At 46.1% G+C, this 18,561-nt stretch overlaps 1 protein-coding gene across 1 annotated transcript; it reads right to left on the bottom strand.

Moving 5' to 3' along the window:
* Positions 1 to 8,991: 8,991 nt before the first annotated feature.
* Positions 8,992 to 17,937, bottom strand: MCFD2 (multiple coagulation factor deficiency 2, ER cargo receptor complex subunit). The gene is made up of 4 exons (XM_037528105.2): positions 17,651 to 17,937; positions 13,089 to 13,249; positions 12,184 to 12,343; positions 8,992 to 10,582 (listed from the first exon to the last, which is right to left on the bottom strand). The coding sequence occupies exons 1-4, from the start codon at positions 17,723 to 17,725 to the stop codon at positions 10,451 to 10,453; spliced, it is 528 nt and encodes a 175-aa protein (XP_037384002.1). The 5' UTR covers positions 17,726 to 17,937; the 3' UTR covers positions 8,992 to 10,450.
* Between the last annotated feature and the right edge of the window lie 624 nt (positions 17,938 to 18,561).

Raw genomic sequence — 18,561 nt, 5'->3', positions numbered from 1 at the left:
GACACGGTTTCTGACTCACATGAAGTCATATTGCTGAACACCCGCCTCCTGGCACCCTCCCCCCACACACATGCAGGCAATAGGGACCACCCTGGGAGGAGACCCAGATGCAGGATGTGGTGCCTCAAGGAGCAGAAGTTGTAACTGTTTCAAGCCCAGAAATTGAATCGGTCCTGGGGTTCCCACCAAGGCACAGTACCCTTACCCCTCCCTGCTGTCCTCACATCACGTGTCCTCATGGTGGATCTGTGTTCTTATTCCACCGTCCTTCACTAAACATGCTCAGTGCAGCAGACCCAGCTGCCCCAGGATCCCCATACATTCAATTATAAACGTTTGCTGATCTCCTCAGGCATGTAGTGAGCGCCCCAACTGTGCTGGACAGTGGGCTAGTACGAAGCAGGGACACTGGAGTCAACAAGTCTCCCTCCAGGACACAGCAACTCTTATCACTTGGCAAGTGGATCTATTCATTTGATGAGCTGTGTAGGGTAAATTAATCAGGATTTTTATGCCAATAACCTCTGTGGCTATCACCTGCAGCCTTGATCGTGTTCCTGCAGAGGGTGCTTGGGAGTGTGGGCGTGGGGCACTCATGCCTGATTGTGGACACCTGGAGCATGGGTGCGGGCTTGTGTAAGTGTGCACACCTGAGCCTAGAGACCAGGGCTATTCTAAGAGCAGTGTCACTTGGAGATGAACATCAGCCACAGGAGGATGAGTGGTGTGGCTATAGACGAGGCCAGACCACGAGACAACATGCCGGAGAGAGGCCAGAGAAAGAGTGTAAAGATTCGTGGGGGCTGGGAGGCTTGGTTTCCTGCCTGCCTCCCAGTCCCCCTCCTGCCTGGCCCTTGCCTGCCTCCTCGAGTGCCAGCCTCCCGGCCCAGTGCGCCTGTGTACCTGGTTTCAGCATTAAAGCCTGAAAAATCCAGAGAGCTCCAGGACTCTCCTTTATTCCTCTGTCCAAAATCATGGTGAACATGCCCTGTGCATGCCGGAACGGCAGCTGCCTCAGGAGGATGCAAGCCCACAGTCAGAAGAACCTCCAGCAATTCATGTTCTTCCCATGAAATCGCAGGCAGCCTCCATAGTATTTCAGTTACTCTTGGGTATTAATGAAGAATCTCATTTTCAATCATTAAAAACTCCTGTTGCATTGAATATCAAAGCCCCAAACTCTTACCCTATATAAAACATCTCGCCTCCCTGCTGGAGCCAGATCAACCCTGAAGTGACTCATGAACTATGTGTCTGTGGATTCTCAGATGTGACTGGAGTTACTGGGAAGATGCTGCATGTTCTTTGGAGGCTTCCCATGGACTTCAATAACATCTCCTATCCTGCAATTGACAAGACTGTAAACCCTGTTCAACCTTAGATCACTTATGCAATGTGCAGACTTCTGTGGATTGTTGATGTTTGTTCTCTGACAGAAGCATTGAAGGATATGAACTTTCAACAGTACAGCTTGTGTTTTCACATTCACATCTATTGTTCTCCCTACCCTTTAATAATAATAAAAGTAATACATGATCATTGTTCTACCACTCACACCACCCTGAAAAGCATTCCTTATTGCATTCAACATGTATTTGTCTAGTGCCTTCCGTATACCTGACATGGTTCTTGGCACCACGGACATACCAAGCAGCACATTAGACACAGACCCTGCACTCAGATCTCACAGCTCACCAGGGCATCAGAGAGAAATTAACAATTAAGACATTCTGTGATGCAGATAAATGAAAAGCACAGGCCAGCCCTCATCTCAAAGCAAAGATTTCCCTGATTCATATTCAGGGCGTGAATCTCCAGGATGGCATTATGAGGGGCATTCATAGCATTATTTGGTGAACAATTTCCCACATCAACAATTATTTTTCAATCAGATGATTTTAGTATTTCAAAATGTAGATGAATCATAAATATCTTAATTGTGGAATCTTTAAAGCTGAAAGAGTTCTGTGGGTGTGTGAAGTGGGTTGTAGAATCAGGAAATGGTGGGAACTATGAATTGCAGTGGGATTCCCCTTGTGGCATGCACATCTTGGGAAGGGAAATTAAAACTCCGCTGGCCAAAGCTATCTGTGGTGTGGTGCACCGCCCGCCCCAATCTTGGGAAGCCCCTGAGAAGCCGTCCCTTCCTGGTGGAGGAGGGTACAGAGAGCCAGCCTGCTGGGCTCCAGGCAGCCCTGGGCCCTGGATTATTGGAATAATCATTCCATCTTTCAAACAGCACCCAAGGTGGAAGGAATCAACTTTGGAAGCAGTTTTTTCTCTTTTTAAGGGAAGACACTATATTCAGAGCTGCAAGACTAGACCCTTTTGCACCTTCTTAATTCAAAGGCTGCATTGGACTCAAACTCTCTTTTCCTTCACAGCAGCCAGACTGCTGCTGAATTTCAACTTTGCTTAAACTTTGGAAAGGTCTGATGTGTGTCTTTCATTGGGAGAGGTTTTTTTCCTTCCTTTTAATCAGCTCGTAAGTCAATAAGCAGCTTGGGCAATAAAGTTCATACTTGGAGAAACCAAAAACTAAATCGCCATCCGCATTCACACCCAGGGTGGACGGTCTCAGCTTTCAAGAATTTACTGTTTATCTTGGAGAAAACTGAGAGCCGAACCGTGGCCAAGGGTAAGGGAATGAAACGCCGCCTCGGCCCTGGGCTCTGCTTCTCCTGCAAACACCAAAGCTATGGGAGCGGAAGTCTCCCGAGGCCTCGGATGCTGTGTGGGGAGCCTCTATGTGGGGTTGTTAGTGGGGAGGTTCTGAGACTGTCTTTGCCCTCGAAGTGCTGGTGTAAGGGAATTCACTAAAACACCTGCTGATGGTACCGCCACAAACTTGCTTGGTCGTCATTCCCAGAAGCTTCCCTTGTGGGTATTTTCCCATTAAACGTTAAGCATTGGGCAGGAGCCTTGGGCCAGGGGTTTAGTTTCCTTCAATCACTCAGCCACCCACCCATCTACCCACTCCCCCACCCACAGGGGCTCTACATAGAGGCTCTGCTGTGATGAGAATGGGTGGGAGAGAGGGGAAGTAGGAGGGAGGACATAAAAGTTGTGGTTCCTGCCTCATTTAGAAGCTGCCCCCCGATCCTGTACATGTAGTGTCCATGGCAAGCCTTCATAGGCACCAGTTCACCTGCCCTTTACAGAGGAGGTAACTGAGGCCACGTGAGTCATAAGGATTGGTCTGGTCTGAGACTCCTGGCTGCAGCCCACCACCAGCTCCTTGGGCATGTTCAGAAATGCTCCCCAATTCCAGCTGTAGAACACCACCACCTCAGTCTGCTCCCCGAGACTTGACAATAAATAAGCCAGTTTGATTCCTCTCTGGTGTGTTACAAAAAGATGCCACTTGTTAAAGTGAAATTTTCTCACCTCTGTTATGGTTTCTGCTATCCCAGACTTTTTGAAGAAAATGGTGGCAGGAGATTTTCTCAGTTTTGGTAACGTCTGCAGGGCTTGCTGAAATCAAACCTCAAGAATTAATGTCAGAATGTAAGCTATGGGGAGCAGGCATGCACCCCTCAGGGACTGCTCTCTCTATCTTCCCTGCTTTCCAGTTCCGATCAATTCCCTGGCCTTTCCAGCCCCACCCCACTTATCTGGGGTGGCCTGGGTCCCCTGGAAAGCCATCCCAATGAGAGTGTGTAGGGGGACAGCCTTTTTCCTTAGATCAGCTACAGCCAAGTGGGGATTTTTCAGAAGGTACTTGAATGAGGAAAAGAAATCATGGTAACACAGAAGTTAATAAGGCCTGGATACCTTCCCCAAAGTCTCAGCACAGACTGCTTTGGCAGATTCAGTCTGCGAGTCGATGGCCCCACTGCTGCCTCCACCGCTACAGGAGAGTCCCCCCAAAGTAGCTCAGTCTGAGTGTTTTTTTTTTTTTTTTTCCCCTCATCAGGTTCTGACTCGTGTTTGAATTTTTGAATGCTTTGTTGTTTTTAGGGTGTGCTAGGGAGAGGGGTGGTATGTGAGTGTGTGTGTGTGTTTTGCATGTGGGTTTCCCAGAGGCTCTTTGATACAGGGAGAAATGACAAGTGAAGCCTTCATTTTGCCTTTGTAAGGGACGGCTAGGAGAGAAGGGAAATCCCATCCAATTAAAGGCACCATGTGATCTGGCTTTGCTGCTCTGGCGTACATGGAAGCATTTGATGTCAGCCCACCTGCCTCTTAGATTTAAAGACTAGAAGGCTTTTGTTCCACCTTGAAGCAAACCAAGCAATGGACCCCGTGTGGAAATGCTCTGTGTTCCTGCCAATTTCAGTCAGCCAAACACAATCTACAATACAGTCTCTCATTAAAGCTGGCTCGTCTGTGCAATAGGTTTGGGGACTAATTTCAGGTATGCGCCTTAATAGCGTCATTAGAAAAAAAAATTTTTAGATTTATTTTTATTTATGCATACAAAAACTGAGGTATAGGTGAGAGGTGTGGGGGGTGAGAGGATTCACCAGAGACCAAGTGGGGAGCAGAACAGGTGGATCCACTGAAATACACTGCTGAGGGGAGCAGCAGGCAAGACAGGAGAGGTCTGCTGCTCCCTGGCTGGGGATCGCACTCAGGCCACAATGGTGATAGGGCTGAGACTTAACCCCTGCACCTCCAGGGAGACCCCCTCATTAGGAAATATTGTTAATGCTTTTTTGAAATGATACACGAGCTCAATGACAGAGCAGTTTGTATAGACCATCACTCTTCAACAACATCACAACTGCTGATTTCATGTTTGCATGAATGCAAAATTTCAGTTTGAGTTCATGGACATATTTTAGCTTCACTGAAATCATAGTGTCTGTTGTAACTTAAATTTTCCAAGTGGAAGGAAGAACCCAGGGAGAGATGACTGCATATCAGCGCTGGTTCTCCCTCAGCTGCAACTTGGAACCTTGGTCCATTCACCCAAAGACCATAGCTTCTCTCTCTTCACTCTCAGTACACAGCCACACACCTGTGAAGGGGATCCATGTCCGTAAAGCATAGCATTATGTCCGACACATAGTAGGTACTCAGTGAATGCTAGGAGTGCAATTCTCTGTGTATGCCAGTCAATCATTTTGTGTGTGACCTTGGAGAGTCTACACTCTTCCACCCACTCCGCATGGCCTCCTGCTGGAGGAACAAAGTAAAGCAACAATGACTCTGGGAAACCCACCTCCTTGTGGTGTGGTGACGTTCATTTGAAGAGTTGTGAACATGTACTCTTAGAACATGTACGGTGTTGTAAACCAACATTACCTCAATAAAAATAAATAACTTTAAAGAGAAAAAAAATAACTTTTAAGGTGAGGGAGGTGAGAAGGGAGCTTGAGCTTGGGTTTTCCAGGATCTAAATAAAACTCTAAAAAAAACTGGCCGCTGAATGCGCTACCCATAGCTGGGGAAGAACATTCTATGAGACACTGCTGCCATCTAGTGGTGTACATGCAAAATTAATGAATTTTGTATACAGAGATCCCAGGGCTTCAATAATCAGGATTGATAGTTAAAATCTCAGAAGCTTAAGTTGTTGGCCCTCAAAGAGTCATTACAGACAGAGTGCCAACAAAAGCTGGTTGATGTTCCTTCTGGGCCCAAGCCCTGCCATGCCCTGGAGCTGGGGTGGAGGAGAGCCTGGGGCAGAGAACAGGCTGAAGAGTAAAGGGGACTAGGATCTTATTTTAATACACAACTACTTGGCTCACATTTTTAAAAACACTTATTCTTTTGTTGATTATAATGATCCTATTACATGTTACTTACTGACCATGTGCTCTCTAGGGCAAGGGTTCTTAACCTCAGCTCCATCCTCCCTTCCTGTATATACCTCCAGGGATTTCTGAACCTGGGTGGGAAAAAAATTACATCTTCATTTTTTATGAACTCAAACTGAAATTTAGCATTTTGTTCAATTATAAATTAGGCAACACACTGAGATGATATTAGTGGAAATTGTGATTTCTTCATTTGTAGAAATTATAAAATAGTTTCCTAGTACAGTACAATTGCTGTGGGTATCTCAGGTCATTGACTCATCACTCCTTTGAAATCACACGGTTATTAGGCCTGCTGCTAGGTCATATTGATGTTATCTAAGATGCACATAAATCATTAAATTGCTCACCCTTTAAATTATTCTGATACCTTTATCTCAATGCCATTGGCTTCTTTGAAATTTTTTATTTCTTCAATTTATGTATGTGAAAACATTCTGTAAGAGGATCCCATGCACACAAAATGTTCTGGAGGCTCAGAGAAAAGACAGGTGCCCATGGGGTGGAATGCGAGAGGCCTTCCCAGTGAAGGGATGGACGTCTTTGCACTTCATTAAAAGCGAGCCCACGGAGAAATTCCCATACAGGGCTTACTGGGGAAGCAGGGCCCAGCTTTGCCAACATGTAAACATGGGCAGTGTCCTGTGACTTCCCCTATGTCCTGCAAATAGTCCCCTATGTCCTATGGATAGAACCCGAGACCTATTTCATATTAAAATTCACATGGCTGAAAATATTTTTAGTTCAGGCAAATTTTCATTTAACAAGACTCAAAGCCTCTATGAACACAAAAGACTGACCTTCATTCCACTTGCCTTTGACTGTACCCATAGCTGGGGGCAAGGGACACTCTCGGCCTGCTTCAGTCTGTGGGACCCAGCCACCTAGACCAGCCCACATACCCTGTCTCCACTGGGGTACAAGACCTCCTCAAACTTTCTCTGCCCTCCCTGAGCGGGCCTTTTTGCCTGGGCCTTTTAGCGTGACCTGTGTGTCCTTCCCCAGCCACCCAGTGGGAAGGCAATTAGACATTCACGGACAGAAAATGCCCAGTGCCGATGTTTCCTTTCGATTCTGGCAGAGCAAAGCAAATTCTCTGAAAGCCTCTGAAAGAAGGCTCTAATTGTGAGCACAGCCAGTACAGTCCTTGGGACTCCAACCCCAACCAATGGGCCCATTCTAACTCTGTCCCCAAGGTCCCAAGTTTAAAATTGCCATTGTTGAGTTGAAAAGACCATGTCTTTCAACACTGTTTTTTTTTTTTTTAATTAAACTTTCTTCTGAGATCATTGTGGATTCACAAGCAGTTTTAAGAAATAAGAAAGAGACCCTGTGTGTCTTTGACCCAGTTCCCCAATGGTGGCATCTTCCAAACCCATAATGCAATGTCTCAACCACTGATACAGTAGAGTCAAGAGACAGAAGACTTGCTGCCTTTATAGTCACACCTGCCTCCCTGCTGTGCCTGGCCCTGCCTTAATTCTTGGCAGCCACTAATCTGTTCTCCATTTCTGTAATTTTGCCATTTCAAGGAGCCTATACAAAGAGAGACATACAACATGGAAGATCTGGAGATCTCTGAGTACTTTTTCAGTCCCAGCTGCTTCTTCCTTTTCTTCTGGGACTGTGAAGAAGGAGTTAGATTTTCTATGAGTCCCACAGGTCCCTATGGCTCCATGCACTCCCCCACTCCCCTAGTCTCTTCTCTAAGGTCAGATCAGGTAGCATTGTGCCATCTTCCAGGTCATTGATTTTTTTACCTCTGTCCCCTCCATTCTACTGTTCACCTATCACTGAGGTTTACAGTTCAGTTACTATGTTTTTCAGGACTTGATTTTGCATTTGGTTCTTTATCACATCTTCTGTTTCTTTGCTGACCTTTGGATTTTTCATTTGCTTCAATGCAGGTTTGTAATTATTGAAGTATTTATCACGACTGCTTTAAAATCTTTGTCAGGGGCCTCCCCGGTGGCGCAGTGGTTGAGCGCTGGGTTGCGATGCTGACTGCGGCCTCTGCGGCGCCGGTTCGATCCCTGGCTGCTCCCCGGCCACCGGAGGAGGGTCCCACATGGCGCGCAGACCTCTTCTGCTGCCCGCTGCTCCCCTCAGCAGTGTACTTCGGTCCTTCTGCCTGCTCTGCTCCCCGCTCTGGCTCTGGTGAATTCTCTCACCCTCCCGCGCTTCTGACTGTACCCAGTGCATGTATAAACAGAACAAACAAACAAATAAATAAATAAAACATGCCTCTATTAAAAAAAAAAAAATAAAATCTTTGTCAGATAATTCTAGCATATCCAATTATCTAAGATAATACAGATATCTAACCAAAAAAATCTGGTATCCCATCTCTTTTTTGTCTTTGAGATCTTTCTGGTTCTTGGTATGATGAGTTAATTGACGGACCTGAACATTCTTATGCAATGAGATTGGACCTTATTTACTGTCTTAGCTGGTTTTCTAGGACATCATTCCAGCAGAGGAAGGGCCCTGCTCCCCACTGCAGACCCATGGAGAGAGAAGCCCAGACTGTCCACTTGGCTTCCAGAGACCCAGGCCAGGGATTTCTCACTACTGCTGGGTGCAGATGGGAGTTCGGGTTCTTCACACGGTCTCCACTGACACCGCGGTGAGAGTGGCCTTGTTATCTGGGGCCAGTGGAGAGAGAGTTCTGACTGTCCACGCCCGGCAGGAAGGGGAGGGGAGTCTCTTCAACAACAGTTCGGGGTGGAGCTCCAGGCCCAGGTTCCTGTGTGTTCTCTCCTCTGACCCTGTGGACCTGCTTCTCTCCCTCCCCAGCTCCCTTCTTGTCTGCACGAACAGTATGAGAGTCCTCCAACGTGAGGCCACTCACGAATGCATCCAGAATGGCAGCACTGGATGTAGGTCTAGTACAGGAATCTTGGGGGTGGGGCAGGGAGGGATGGTAATGGCAACCTCCTTCCCTCCTGCTTTCCAGCTAGTAGAACAAAATATGTCATTTCCAAAAAGCCAGGAGACTGCTTTTTACTTGAACTTGGGATGCCTTCAATAACAGTATCTAATTACATTTTCTGACAAAAATTAGGCACAAGACTCATCAAGAAAACACTATATTTCCCTAAGGTAGAGAATGCTGTTATACTCTGAACTTGGCCAGAAAAAAAAGGTCCAAAAAGTGATTTCACTGAGAAGGAAAAATGCTAAAAGGGGAAAGTGACTTTGAATACTGGAACCCACCTGACAATAAGAACAGGATCAGGAAGTAGGCACATATAAACATCTGTATTTAATAAAACCCTTCTTGTGATAAAAGTAGCCAAGGTAGATAATATATATCAATTGCTCTTTATTTGGTTACATCAATTTTATTGGTCATACACCCAGAATTCATATATAAATCTTTCAAAATAACTGGTATTACAAGAATAGTTTATAATTCAGCTCTGATTGCACAAATACTTGACACAGGAAACCATTTTTACAAATACACGTTTTCTTATAAGAATACTTTTAATAAAGAAAATAAGTCTCTATACATCTTACAGCAAATTTTATGCAGTTACTTTTCCCACAGACTTTCTATCACAGAAAATCCATCCCATCCAATAAGCCCAATGGCATTTGCTGTTGCTTCTCCTTTTCAACTACTACTTAGATTCACACCACTGAGAGTTTTTAGGCTTTTTCTAATTGGAAAGAATTCACATAATCAGGTCAAAAGAGGTGATTTAAACAACATTCCTTCTAAATGTAATTTGCATCCAGTTAATCACTGTGCTTGGCGAGTGATCTTTCCATTTCTCACTTAGGCTAGACCAGCCAGTAGTTTCACCTCCATATGAAGCAGAAGGGTTAAAATCTTTATGTTCCTAATAGCTTCTAAACTGCAAAAACGAAACCCTAGAAACAAAAGTTAAATATAAGCATTAAGGAGGCTAAAATATTTGTTACTGATTGGATAACACATCTAAATTCAAGGTCTCTCCCAAACTAAAGATGAAATCAAGCATAAGGAATAAGGTATATAGTATACTACATACTTGATTAAAGAAATAAAGCATATGGATGTGGCAGTAGTTTTATAAAACACTGAAAAAGGTTAATCACTTAGGTCAGTGGTGTATCATTTCCAAAGTGCCAGAAGATATAGAAGCTCAGACTCTGCAGCTAGCTCAACTCAACAGCTGACATCCTTCTTAGGCTGTGGCTTTGAAATTGCCTAGTAAACACTCACTTGCCCACAAGTAATCACTTAGGCCAGGAGAACTTTGCAGAATACTGACCACATTTACCTAAAGAGACAGGGCTCACCAGGGGAAGCATTTGGCATTCATCTCATTCTTCCACCGTTACTGAAAAGTATGCCCACTTGGCAAAACATGTCTGACTTTTCAGGCAGCATGAATTAAAAACAAGAGACTAGCAATACTCTACAGTCAAGTTCCTGAGTACTCGGCTCCAATTATCCAATATTCTTGAAAGGATTTTTTTCATCAAGTCCTCGTCCAATAAGAGATTTAACAGTATGTGGGGACTGTGTCCCATTTCCCTTCTATTTCCCTTGATTTCTCTTAGCCCAGTGTAACAAACTGCTACAGGTGTTTACCAAATTACTATAGCAGTAATTGGAAATGAGACATTTTGTACTACTGAATCACATTATAATGGGTCACATTGGCATGTAACTAGGAGATGGCCAGATATCTCTACTGTAGTGATTTTGCAAATTCGGCATAGTCGATGTATCCATCATTGTTCTTGTCATCGTCTCTCAAAACACCATCTATTAACTTAACCAGTTCATCTTCACTCATCGGTGGGGCATGTTCACTCCCTTCCTACAAAATATAAATTAGACAATGATGAGTTGTAAATTTCACTGGAAGTACTTGGCTAATGTCCAAAAGGTCCATTCTCATGTGGCCAAACCTCCAATGTAGTACATGGCTACTTCTAGGAATCCATTCCCATATGACAGATATAAACTCACCCAATTTAGAAATTCTTTGCCAGTTAAAAGAAAGATTCAACTAAAGTGGTGCTGGCTTACTTGCTTCATAACAGCTTAACATCTGAGTTTCATAGAGTCCACCACCCGCAAACCTATCCTAGAGAAACGCTCACAGCTCAAGCCCTCCAGAGGATCAGCTCTGGACACAATTTGCCCTGACAGGAGGAAACAGTGGCGCTGGTCCCCACCTTGCGGTCAGAACAAGAGGAAGACGGCAATGATGACCCGTAGAACCTGTCAGGATCACTGAAAGAAAAGCATTTCCCCAGTTCCAGAAGCAGGTGCAGCAGGGCTCACTGAGCTAATGCTCTTCACATACTTGGCTGCTTCTTCCTTTGCCACCTCTCCCACACCCACCCTTTCCTGTCCTACCACCACCTGCTAGGAGATTCCAGTGCCTCTACCTGACACCTGGCTCTCCATACATCCATCACACTGCTTCTGACAGCAAAGGATCTCCCTGAAACACTATACCAGTCATGCCATTCTGCCGCAAACCCAAATGCACTTCCCACTGCCTTCAAAGCAAACCAAAACCTGCTCTCTTGGCAGCCAATGAGAGTTCACTGCCTTGAAAACTGTGCTTCTCTTCCTCTCTACAGACTTCTGTGTGGCAGAGTGTAAGACAGAAGATTTTGGTTTGTTTCCTTACCTCTAAAGTGGAGGTAGTAACAACACTTACCCATCTACTCACTGACTGCTGCAAAGATCAAACAAGGGGTCTCCCTGGTGGTGCAAGGGGTTAAGCACTGCACTATGAAGCAATCTGCAGCATGAGTTCAATCCCTGGCCCAACAAGCAGCAACCCACATGGTGAAGCAGACCTCTCCTTCCTCACCCGCTGCTCCCCCCAGCAGTGTATTTCAGTTAGTCTGCCTGTTCTGTTCCCCACTCTGTCTCTGGTGAATCCTGTCAGCCCCCACATCTCTGGCCTGTGTCCCAGCTCTTGTATGCATAAACAAATAAATCTTAAAAAAAAAAAAAAAGATCAAGCAAGATCTCTTACTTGAAAGGGATCTGTAAACTACAGAGCACTGAACAATGTCATATAAACCCTCAATTACTTCCAAGTCCCTCATCCCTTGGTCCCCTGATTCACCATTCTTCTCTAAATAACTAACTTCTCCCTTGCTTTGCATTTTTGAATATGGTCTATCTTTTAAGTGCTGGTTCTCAAACTCTGGTCTGCAGCAGAAATTTTTGGAGCACCTTTTAAAGATACAAGGGCTTGGGGCTCCTGCTTAGCAGGTCACCCCTTGTGAGAAGGGTCGAATGGAATGATGAGCAGAAAAACAAGCCAAATGGAGTGGTGAACAGAAAGGAAGTAGCAATATTGTTATGTAAGGACCATACAGGTCAAGATCGGGGACTGAATTAACAAACAGAAACCTTTCCAAGAGGCTTCCCACTGAGCCACACCTGACCTACCTCCTTATGAACATGAGTGATGGCTGTGGAGAGTTCTAGGCCGTCAAGCAAATTATTGCCGTCATAATCATGCATTTTGAAATAATGGAGCTGCAGTTCTTGTGGGGACATCTCTGCCTCTGGTTTGTTGATGACACCTTCTAGATGCTCCATGATATGCCTAAAAACCAATAGTTGGACTCAGACCACATGGTAGTGACACCAAGATCATGCTGAAACCTTGAGGACTGAGAAGTTCAAGATCTTTTTTTTTTTTTTCTCAAGTTCAAGATCTTAATGTTTAGCCTTTCCAGAAAAACAATCAAGCAGTGGTAGGCCACACCAAGGATGACAGGTATAGGCAGGGGCATAAAAGGAACAGAGGGGAAAAAAGATCACACAGTTTGTCTGTTATGCTGGCCTTGGAGGATGATGAATGCTTTTTCCTCTTTATTATTAGAATGTTGTTATAACACTTTAGGACGTTATGAATTAAAAATTCCATTTTTAAAAGTAATTCAAGGATAACAAATATGTGAAGCTAGGTGTCCCAGGAACAAAGTTGCAACAAACGATTCAATGTTTGAATGTGCCAATACAAAAAAGAAAAAGGTCAAAGTCAAACCTCAGCTCTGTTCTGGATTCTGCCGTGTGTGTATGTGTGTGTGTATGTCTCTCTCTCTCTCTCTCTCTCTCTCTCTCTCTCTCTCTTTCTCTCTGGTGGAAAGAGACTGAATTACTTCAGGCACACCATTATTCCAAGATCATCCTTCTGTGCTATGATGATGAAAAGCCTATCTGACTTACAGGTGGCTATAAGGAATAAATACCATCCTTGGAAAATATCAAGGAGTCACACAAACAGAAGGGAAGCTGCAGCTGTGGGTGTTGGGGGCTCTGGACCACAGTCCAAATTGAATACATACTCTTGGTCGTGCACTGTGTTCTTATCCAGGCCGATGCCACCGGGATGGGAGATGCTGGCCCTGGGCTCCTCAGCCCTGGCACCTGGAACACAAAAGGCCCAGAGCAGGCCACATAGGAAGGGGGTTCTGAGCAGCCGCAGAGATCTCATGGTCACTGGTACCTGGGGGTGGGGGTGGGGGATAGAACATAAAGGTGAGCATATCGGTGCTAAGATTCTTTCCAGACTTGCCACAGTGAGTCCCTGGGAAACTTGAGGTACACAACACGTTAAAATAGGCCCAAGGCCAACTCTGTTAGCAGAGTGTGGGATGACCTTGGACACCCCAGGTTCCTAGCACTCAAATGGGCAGATCCACATTTTCTGAAGCACCTTCTAACGCCAAGCGACTCAGGAGCACTTAAAGGATTAGGAGACTATTCCTGCCTATAAGAAACATAGTTTGGTGAAAAATATTTCTGTCAAGAGCACTAATAAATTAAAAAAAACAGGAAGTGAGGTGTGCTGAAGAAAGCTAAAACCCTCTGAGAGTTCAAAGAAAGACATTTCCTCCATTTTCTCTTGAAAATCAGAGAACGGTGATTGACAGACATGGGGACACTTCAGCTGGGCCTTGACAGATGTATGTGCTATATATGTGCAGGGTCTGAAGGACGAGGGTTATGATGGGAACAACATGGCAGGGACAGATAAGTGGGAAAGAAAACTCAAGGGGTGTAGTCAGGCTGGACCCTAGAGGGTATGAAGTACACAGAACAGCGAACAGCAGACAGAAGGCTGCAATGGTTGAGCAGGCTGACCCAGACGTGGCTTTGCACGCTAGGCCAATGAAGCTGATGTTTCCTAAGGATAAATGAGGAGCCACTGAAGATTCATGAAGGAAATCAAAGTTTGGTTTCAGAATGGTTCATCTGGCAGCATTATGGAAGGTTTTAGTGCAGCAACACTATAGGTAGGAGCAATAGTCCAGGGGAGCTTAAGGGAAGCGATGAGGCAGGTTAGATCAAGGCCCGCATGCAGAACAGGAAGTTAACTTGGCCTCCTTCATCTCCCAGGGCTGTGAGAGAGATAAATAAAGTAACTACTATGAAAGAAGATAGGAAAGGAGAGTTACGTAAAAATTAAGACTCCATTAGGTACTCCCAGGCTCTGGCTAGACCATGAATTGTGGTCATCAACAAGACAGTCAGCTACACAGCAGGTTTCCTGAAGCCAGGGGGTGTTTTGTTCTCATCAGTATTCCCCACCAAGGCTCAGGTAGGCATTTACTGTTTGCTAAACTGAAAGTCCTGGTCCTTCCTGGGGCCTACAGAAAGTGAAGGACAAGCTAGGAGACTTATACAGACTTATTCCTGACTTACACATTTACTTCTCAAAAGGCACAGCAGATTCTGCTGGCTAACAACAGTCAGTAATTTCTAAGGGGTGAGCTGTAGCCACAGCCATAAACCTAGAGCAGCAAAAAGAAAACATAAGATACTGGTCATACACACTCTACACACAGAGCTCAGGTCTGGAGCTACAATCTCTCTACTCTCTGCATCTGAGGCTGGGAAGTAAAGGTATGGCAGCTGCTTTCAGCCATCCGAAAAAGTTCTGAGGGGAAGTCCTAAGAGAAGGCCTACCACATTTAGGAAAATTTCCCAAACCCATTTTGCCTATCAGCAGTATCATCTCCCACAGCCCCTCCTAAGGAGACAATAGTCACTGGGTGTGTAACTTCCAGGTGCTAAAAAATAGTGTCTACTCTTACCACTGAATAGGGGTATCATAATACAATGTGTCAATAATAGGAAAATATGTTTAATATATGTCAAATGAAAAAGAGCAGGTTGCAAAAGTCTCATTCACTTTTGTAAAAGAAAACAACGCATATATATATTTCACACAGAACAATACCTGGAAACAATGATTATTTTATGACTCAAAAGATTAGGAATGATTTTGATTTGTTTTACTTTACTAATGCTTTTAAAATCTCTACTATAAATACTTCCCCCCCCAAATATGTACATAATGTACTTTATCCCGTAATTGTTCTAATACAATATGGATGGAGCAAAAAATGGGCTTCCAGTTCATTCTTACCGCTAGAAAATAGTTTAAGAATAGCCCAAAATTACACTTGCAATTTCTCCAAATGAAAGTGTTCAGTCAGTCCCAGAAGAGGCCATTGAACCATATCTGTTACCAGAAAGCAAGATCTTAAGTTACGCTCAGCAGTAACCGCCCAGGTGAGAGCACAGCAGCTTATTCAGGCCACATATCTTAGAGTTCACAGACAGGAAGGACCAGAGAGAGAAATCAATTCCTGATGCACCTACCAAACTAGTATACCAAGTCTGGCTTAGGTGTTCTTCCCATATGCTTCCACGTGCTCAGTTCATCACTGCCGCCAGCTATGAACATGATCTTAAACAAGGCTTACCTGTAGGTCCTCAAAAAGCTGGACTGAGCTTTGTGAGGTCAGGGACTGATCGACACGCCCAGCAGTGAGTAAAGTGCCTGGCAGACATTGATGCTTTTCAGTTTGTATACCATATTTCTTGGGGTGAGAGGTGGGAGGATTACCACCTTATAGATCTGCCAATAAGTTTTGATGTCAATGTAAATGAGGATAAAACTACTTTTTTAGGGGCCTCCCTGGTGGTGTAAGGGTTAAGTCTCATTGCTATCACCACTGCAGCATGAGTTAAATCCCCAGCCAGGGAGCTAACCCACATGGCACATCAGACCTTTGCTGTTTCGGCCTGCTGCTCCCCTCAGCAGTGTATTTCAGTACATCTGCCTGTTCTGTTCCTCATTCTGTCTCTGGTGAATCCTCTCACCCCCTGCACCTCTGCCCTACACCCCAGTTCTTCTATGCATAAATAAATCTTATCGATCCAATGAGGGATCAATGAACCCACTGTACCATTTGTAGTTGGAAACTTACTACATGAAACTGGGGTGTATAAAGGGGGGGGGGTTCTAGTCAAATACCACCAAAAAAGCTACCAAGTGATTAGGACCAAATTAATCCGTCTTCCAGGAATAAAGGCCAAGAGCAAAGATTTTGAAAGTGTCCCATTTTGATTCCTGTTGTTGTTGTTGTTAAAGAGAGAGAAAGTAAGAACAAAAGTCAAATCTATAAAAGAGGAGAAACTCCCCTTCCCCACCCCTAAGAACTGCAATGAGAATAGGGAACCTGATTGCCACCCAACACATTAAACTGCCACATTCAAAAGGAAACAAGCAACTCTTTTTACCCAAAGAACAAGTTGCATCATCCACAACCAACTAGTTAGCTCAAGGTCATGTGCAAACATAACCCCCAGATAAACCCTAGGAGAAACTGTAAAAGTCACACTGGGAAAAAAAATGCAAAGAGGGATTTCTGAAAGAGACTTCAGAACACACCCTTGCTTTGAGACATCTTTTTCACAAGGAAAAGCCTCAGTCCTGGGAGGGAAGTGGGGGACTATAGTCCCTAGGTCCCCCACAGTGCCTGGGCTGTAACTGGGGTTCCCTTCACTGTTCCAGCAGCCTCTCCCAGTCCCACTGTTTTGATCTGCCCATCCTCTCTTCCTTCCAGGCCCACTTCAACTGTCATCTCAAGATTCTTTTAGCCAAAATCAACTGTTCCCTCGTCTGATGTCTGACCTCTGTCTGCAGCCTCTCACACTCTTTTGTCTTTAACATATGGCCTGGCATTGTTCTTTTCTGTTTTTCTCTTTACCTCCCTCTGTGAAGACTGGAACTTACTTTTTTTTCTCTCTCTTTAACCTACTGAATTTATCACAAAGTGCTGAGCTGACCTGGGGCATTTTGCCTCCAAAACTGAATTTAGACAGAAAGTCTTGGTTGTTCCTTATCGCAGAAGATTTGGCCTAAGTGAAATAGTAACTTTCCCTTGGAGCCCTCCCACCAGTGGTTAGGCCTGACCCACCCTTCCCTCTCATTGTGTTGTTAGTTCTACCAGCACGTAAGAGTTTGGAGGCAGCCTTCCTCTCCTAAGGACCGCAACAGCTGTTAGCAGCTTTTCACCCTTGTTGGGGCACTCAGTTAAGAATTCAAACTCAAAGCAACTGCCCTCACCAACATCCAGACATCCTGCACCAGAGCCAATGCAAAGAAAAATTCTGCCAGGCACTAGCCCACCCCAACTCTCAAGATCCTGGACTGAAGATAAGAAAAAAAAAAACAAGTTCCTAGGCCAACCTGGGTTGAAGCTGAGCTTTGGTTCTGAAAAATCAGGCATTTAATAAATTGATCTATTCTTTTGGGAGGTGTTGCCATGCTTCATTTAGACATACTAACAGCCTGGCACAACACAAGACAATTGAGGAGAGGCTAGTAACCCAGACAGGTTCTTCTCACACTGACTACAGCCTGGTGGAAAAGAGAAAACGACAGACACCACAGGGTAGTACAGAAGCGCCAACACATACCTGGAGTAAGACATGAAGGGTGGGGAGAATATTGTCAACTAAAGGATAGTATCTCAGACTGAGGGCACATAATGTAACACGTAAGCCTAGAAGGAACTTGGTTCAACACAGGAGGATAGTCAAAAAAACCTACATTTGGTTTAAGACACGGTGTAGTGGAGAGAGGAGTTAAAGTCAAAAGAAAACAGCTCATGAACAGGCCAGTCATGCAAGGCCCATTTAAGAGCTCGGATGCGCTCTGTGGGAATCCACAGAAGGTAGGAAGGGAACAGGGCAGAGAGGCCTGGTGTCTAGATCACATTTGGGACACATGCACTCTCGTGCTTCACAAGCTAAGAGAAGCAAGAAAGGATGCAGGGAACCGGGCAGGGGGCGACGAAAGTACTCCCGGAGAGATGACGGCAGCCCGAGCAGAGGATCCGGGGCTGGAGCAGCGGGGACGTGGGTGGGAGGGGGTGACAGGACAATGGGCACGGGGGAGGGGGCGGCGGGCGGCGCTGCCCTGACCAGGCAGGGAATACAGGAGAAGCCGGCTCTCCCGCCTCCAGCCCCCGCGCAGTCCAGCCCGGCTGGCCCGGCCGGACAGGACCTGCCCGTGTGCCCCGAGGGGCCGGGGCGCCAGCGGGGGCGAGCAGCGCCCCAGGCCGCGCGCAGGGTCACCCCCAGGCGGAGACCTGCACCGGCCGGACCCGCCGGGCTTCTCCGTGCCGGGCGCAGCTGCCCGGAGCGCGGCTCTGCTCCAGCCGGCAGTCCTTCCCGAGGGGCCGGGCCGAGCCCGCAGCCAGGCTGCCGCAGCCGGAGACCCGAGCCCAGGCCCCGACCCCCCAAGAGCCGCCGGAACCCCGCCCTGCTGCGGACCCCTGGCAGCCACCCCACCGGCCTGCTCCCGCAGGGTCCGGCCACGGGCCTCGGAGGCCGCATTCCGGCCGGCGGGCCCCGGCCTCACTCACCCGCGCGACGCCCGCGGCCAGCGCTCCGGGACGCGCAGCGCTCCCGCCTGGGCCTCGCCAGCCCCCGTCCTCGCAGCGCTTTCCCGGCCCCGCC

This window comes from Talpa occidentalis, unplaced genomic scaffold (assembly GCF_014898055.3).
Source record: "Talpa occidentalis isolate TD23 unplaced genomic scaffold, MPIMG_talOcc4v2.1 talOcc4.5, whole genome shotgun sequence".
NCBI classification, from domain to species: Eukaryota; Metazoa; Chordata; class Mammalia; order Eulipotyphla; family Talpidae; genus Talpa; species Talpa occidentalis.
This window is presented reverse-complemented; position numbering and strand designations above follow the sequence as displayed.

Coding starts and splice junctions, on each gene's coding strand:
- MCFD2 (XM_037528105.2), bottom strand. CDS start 17,725: ATGACTGGCCTGTTCATGAGCTGTTTTCTTTTGACTTTAACTCCTCTC. Junction 13,250..17,650: donor CACCGTGTCTTAAACCAAAT/GTAGGTTTTTTT, acceptor CCCCACCCCCAG/GTACCAGTGACCATGAGATC. Junction 12,344..13,088: donor AACACAGTGCACGACCAAGA/GTATGTATTCAA, acceptor ATTGGTTTTTAG/GCATATCATGGAGCATCTAG.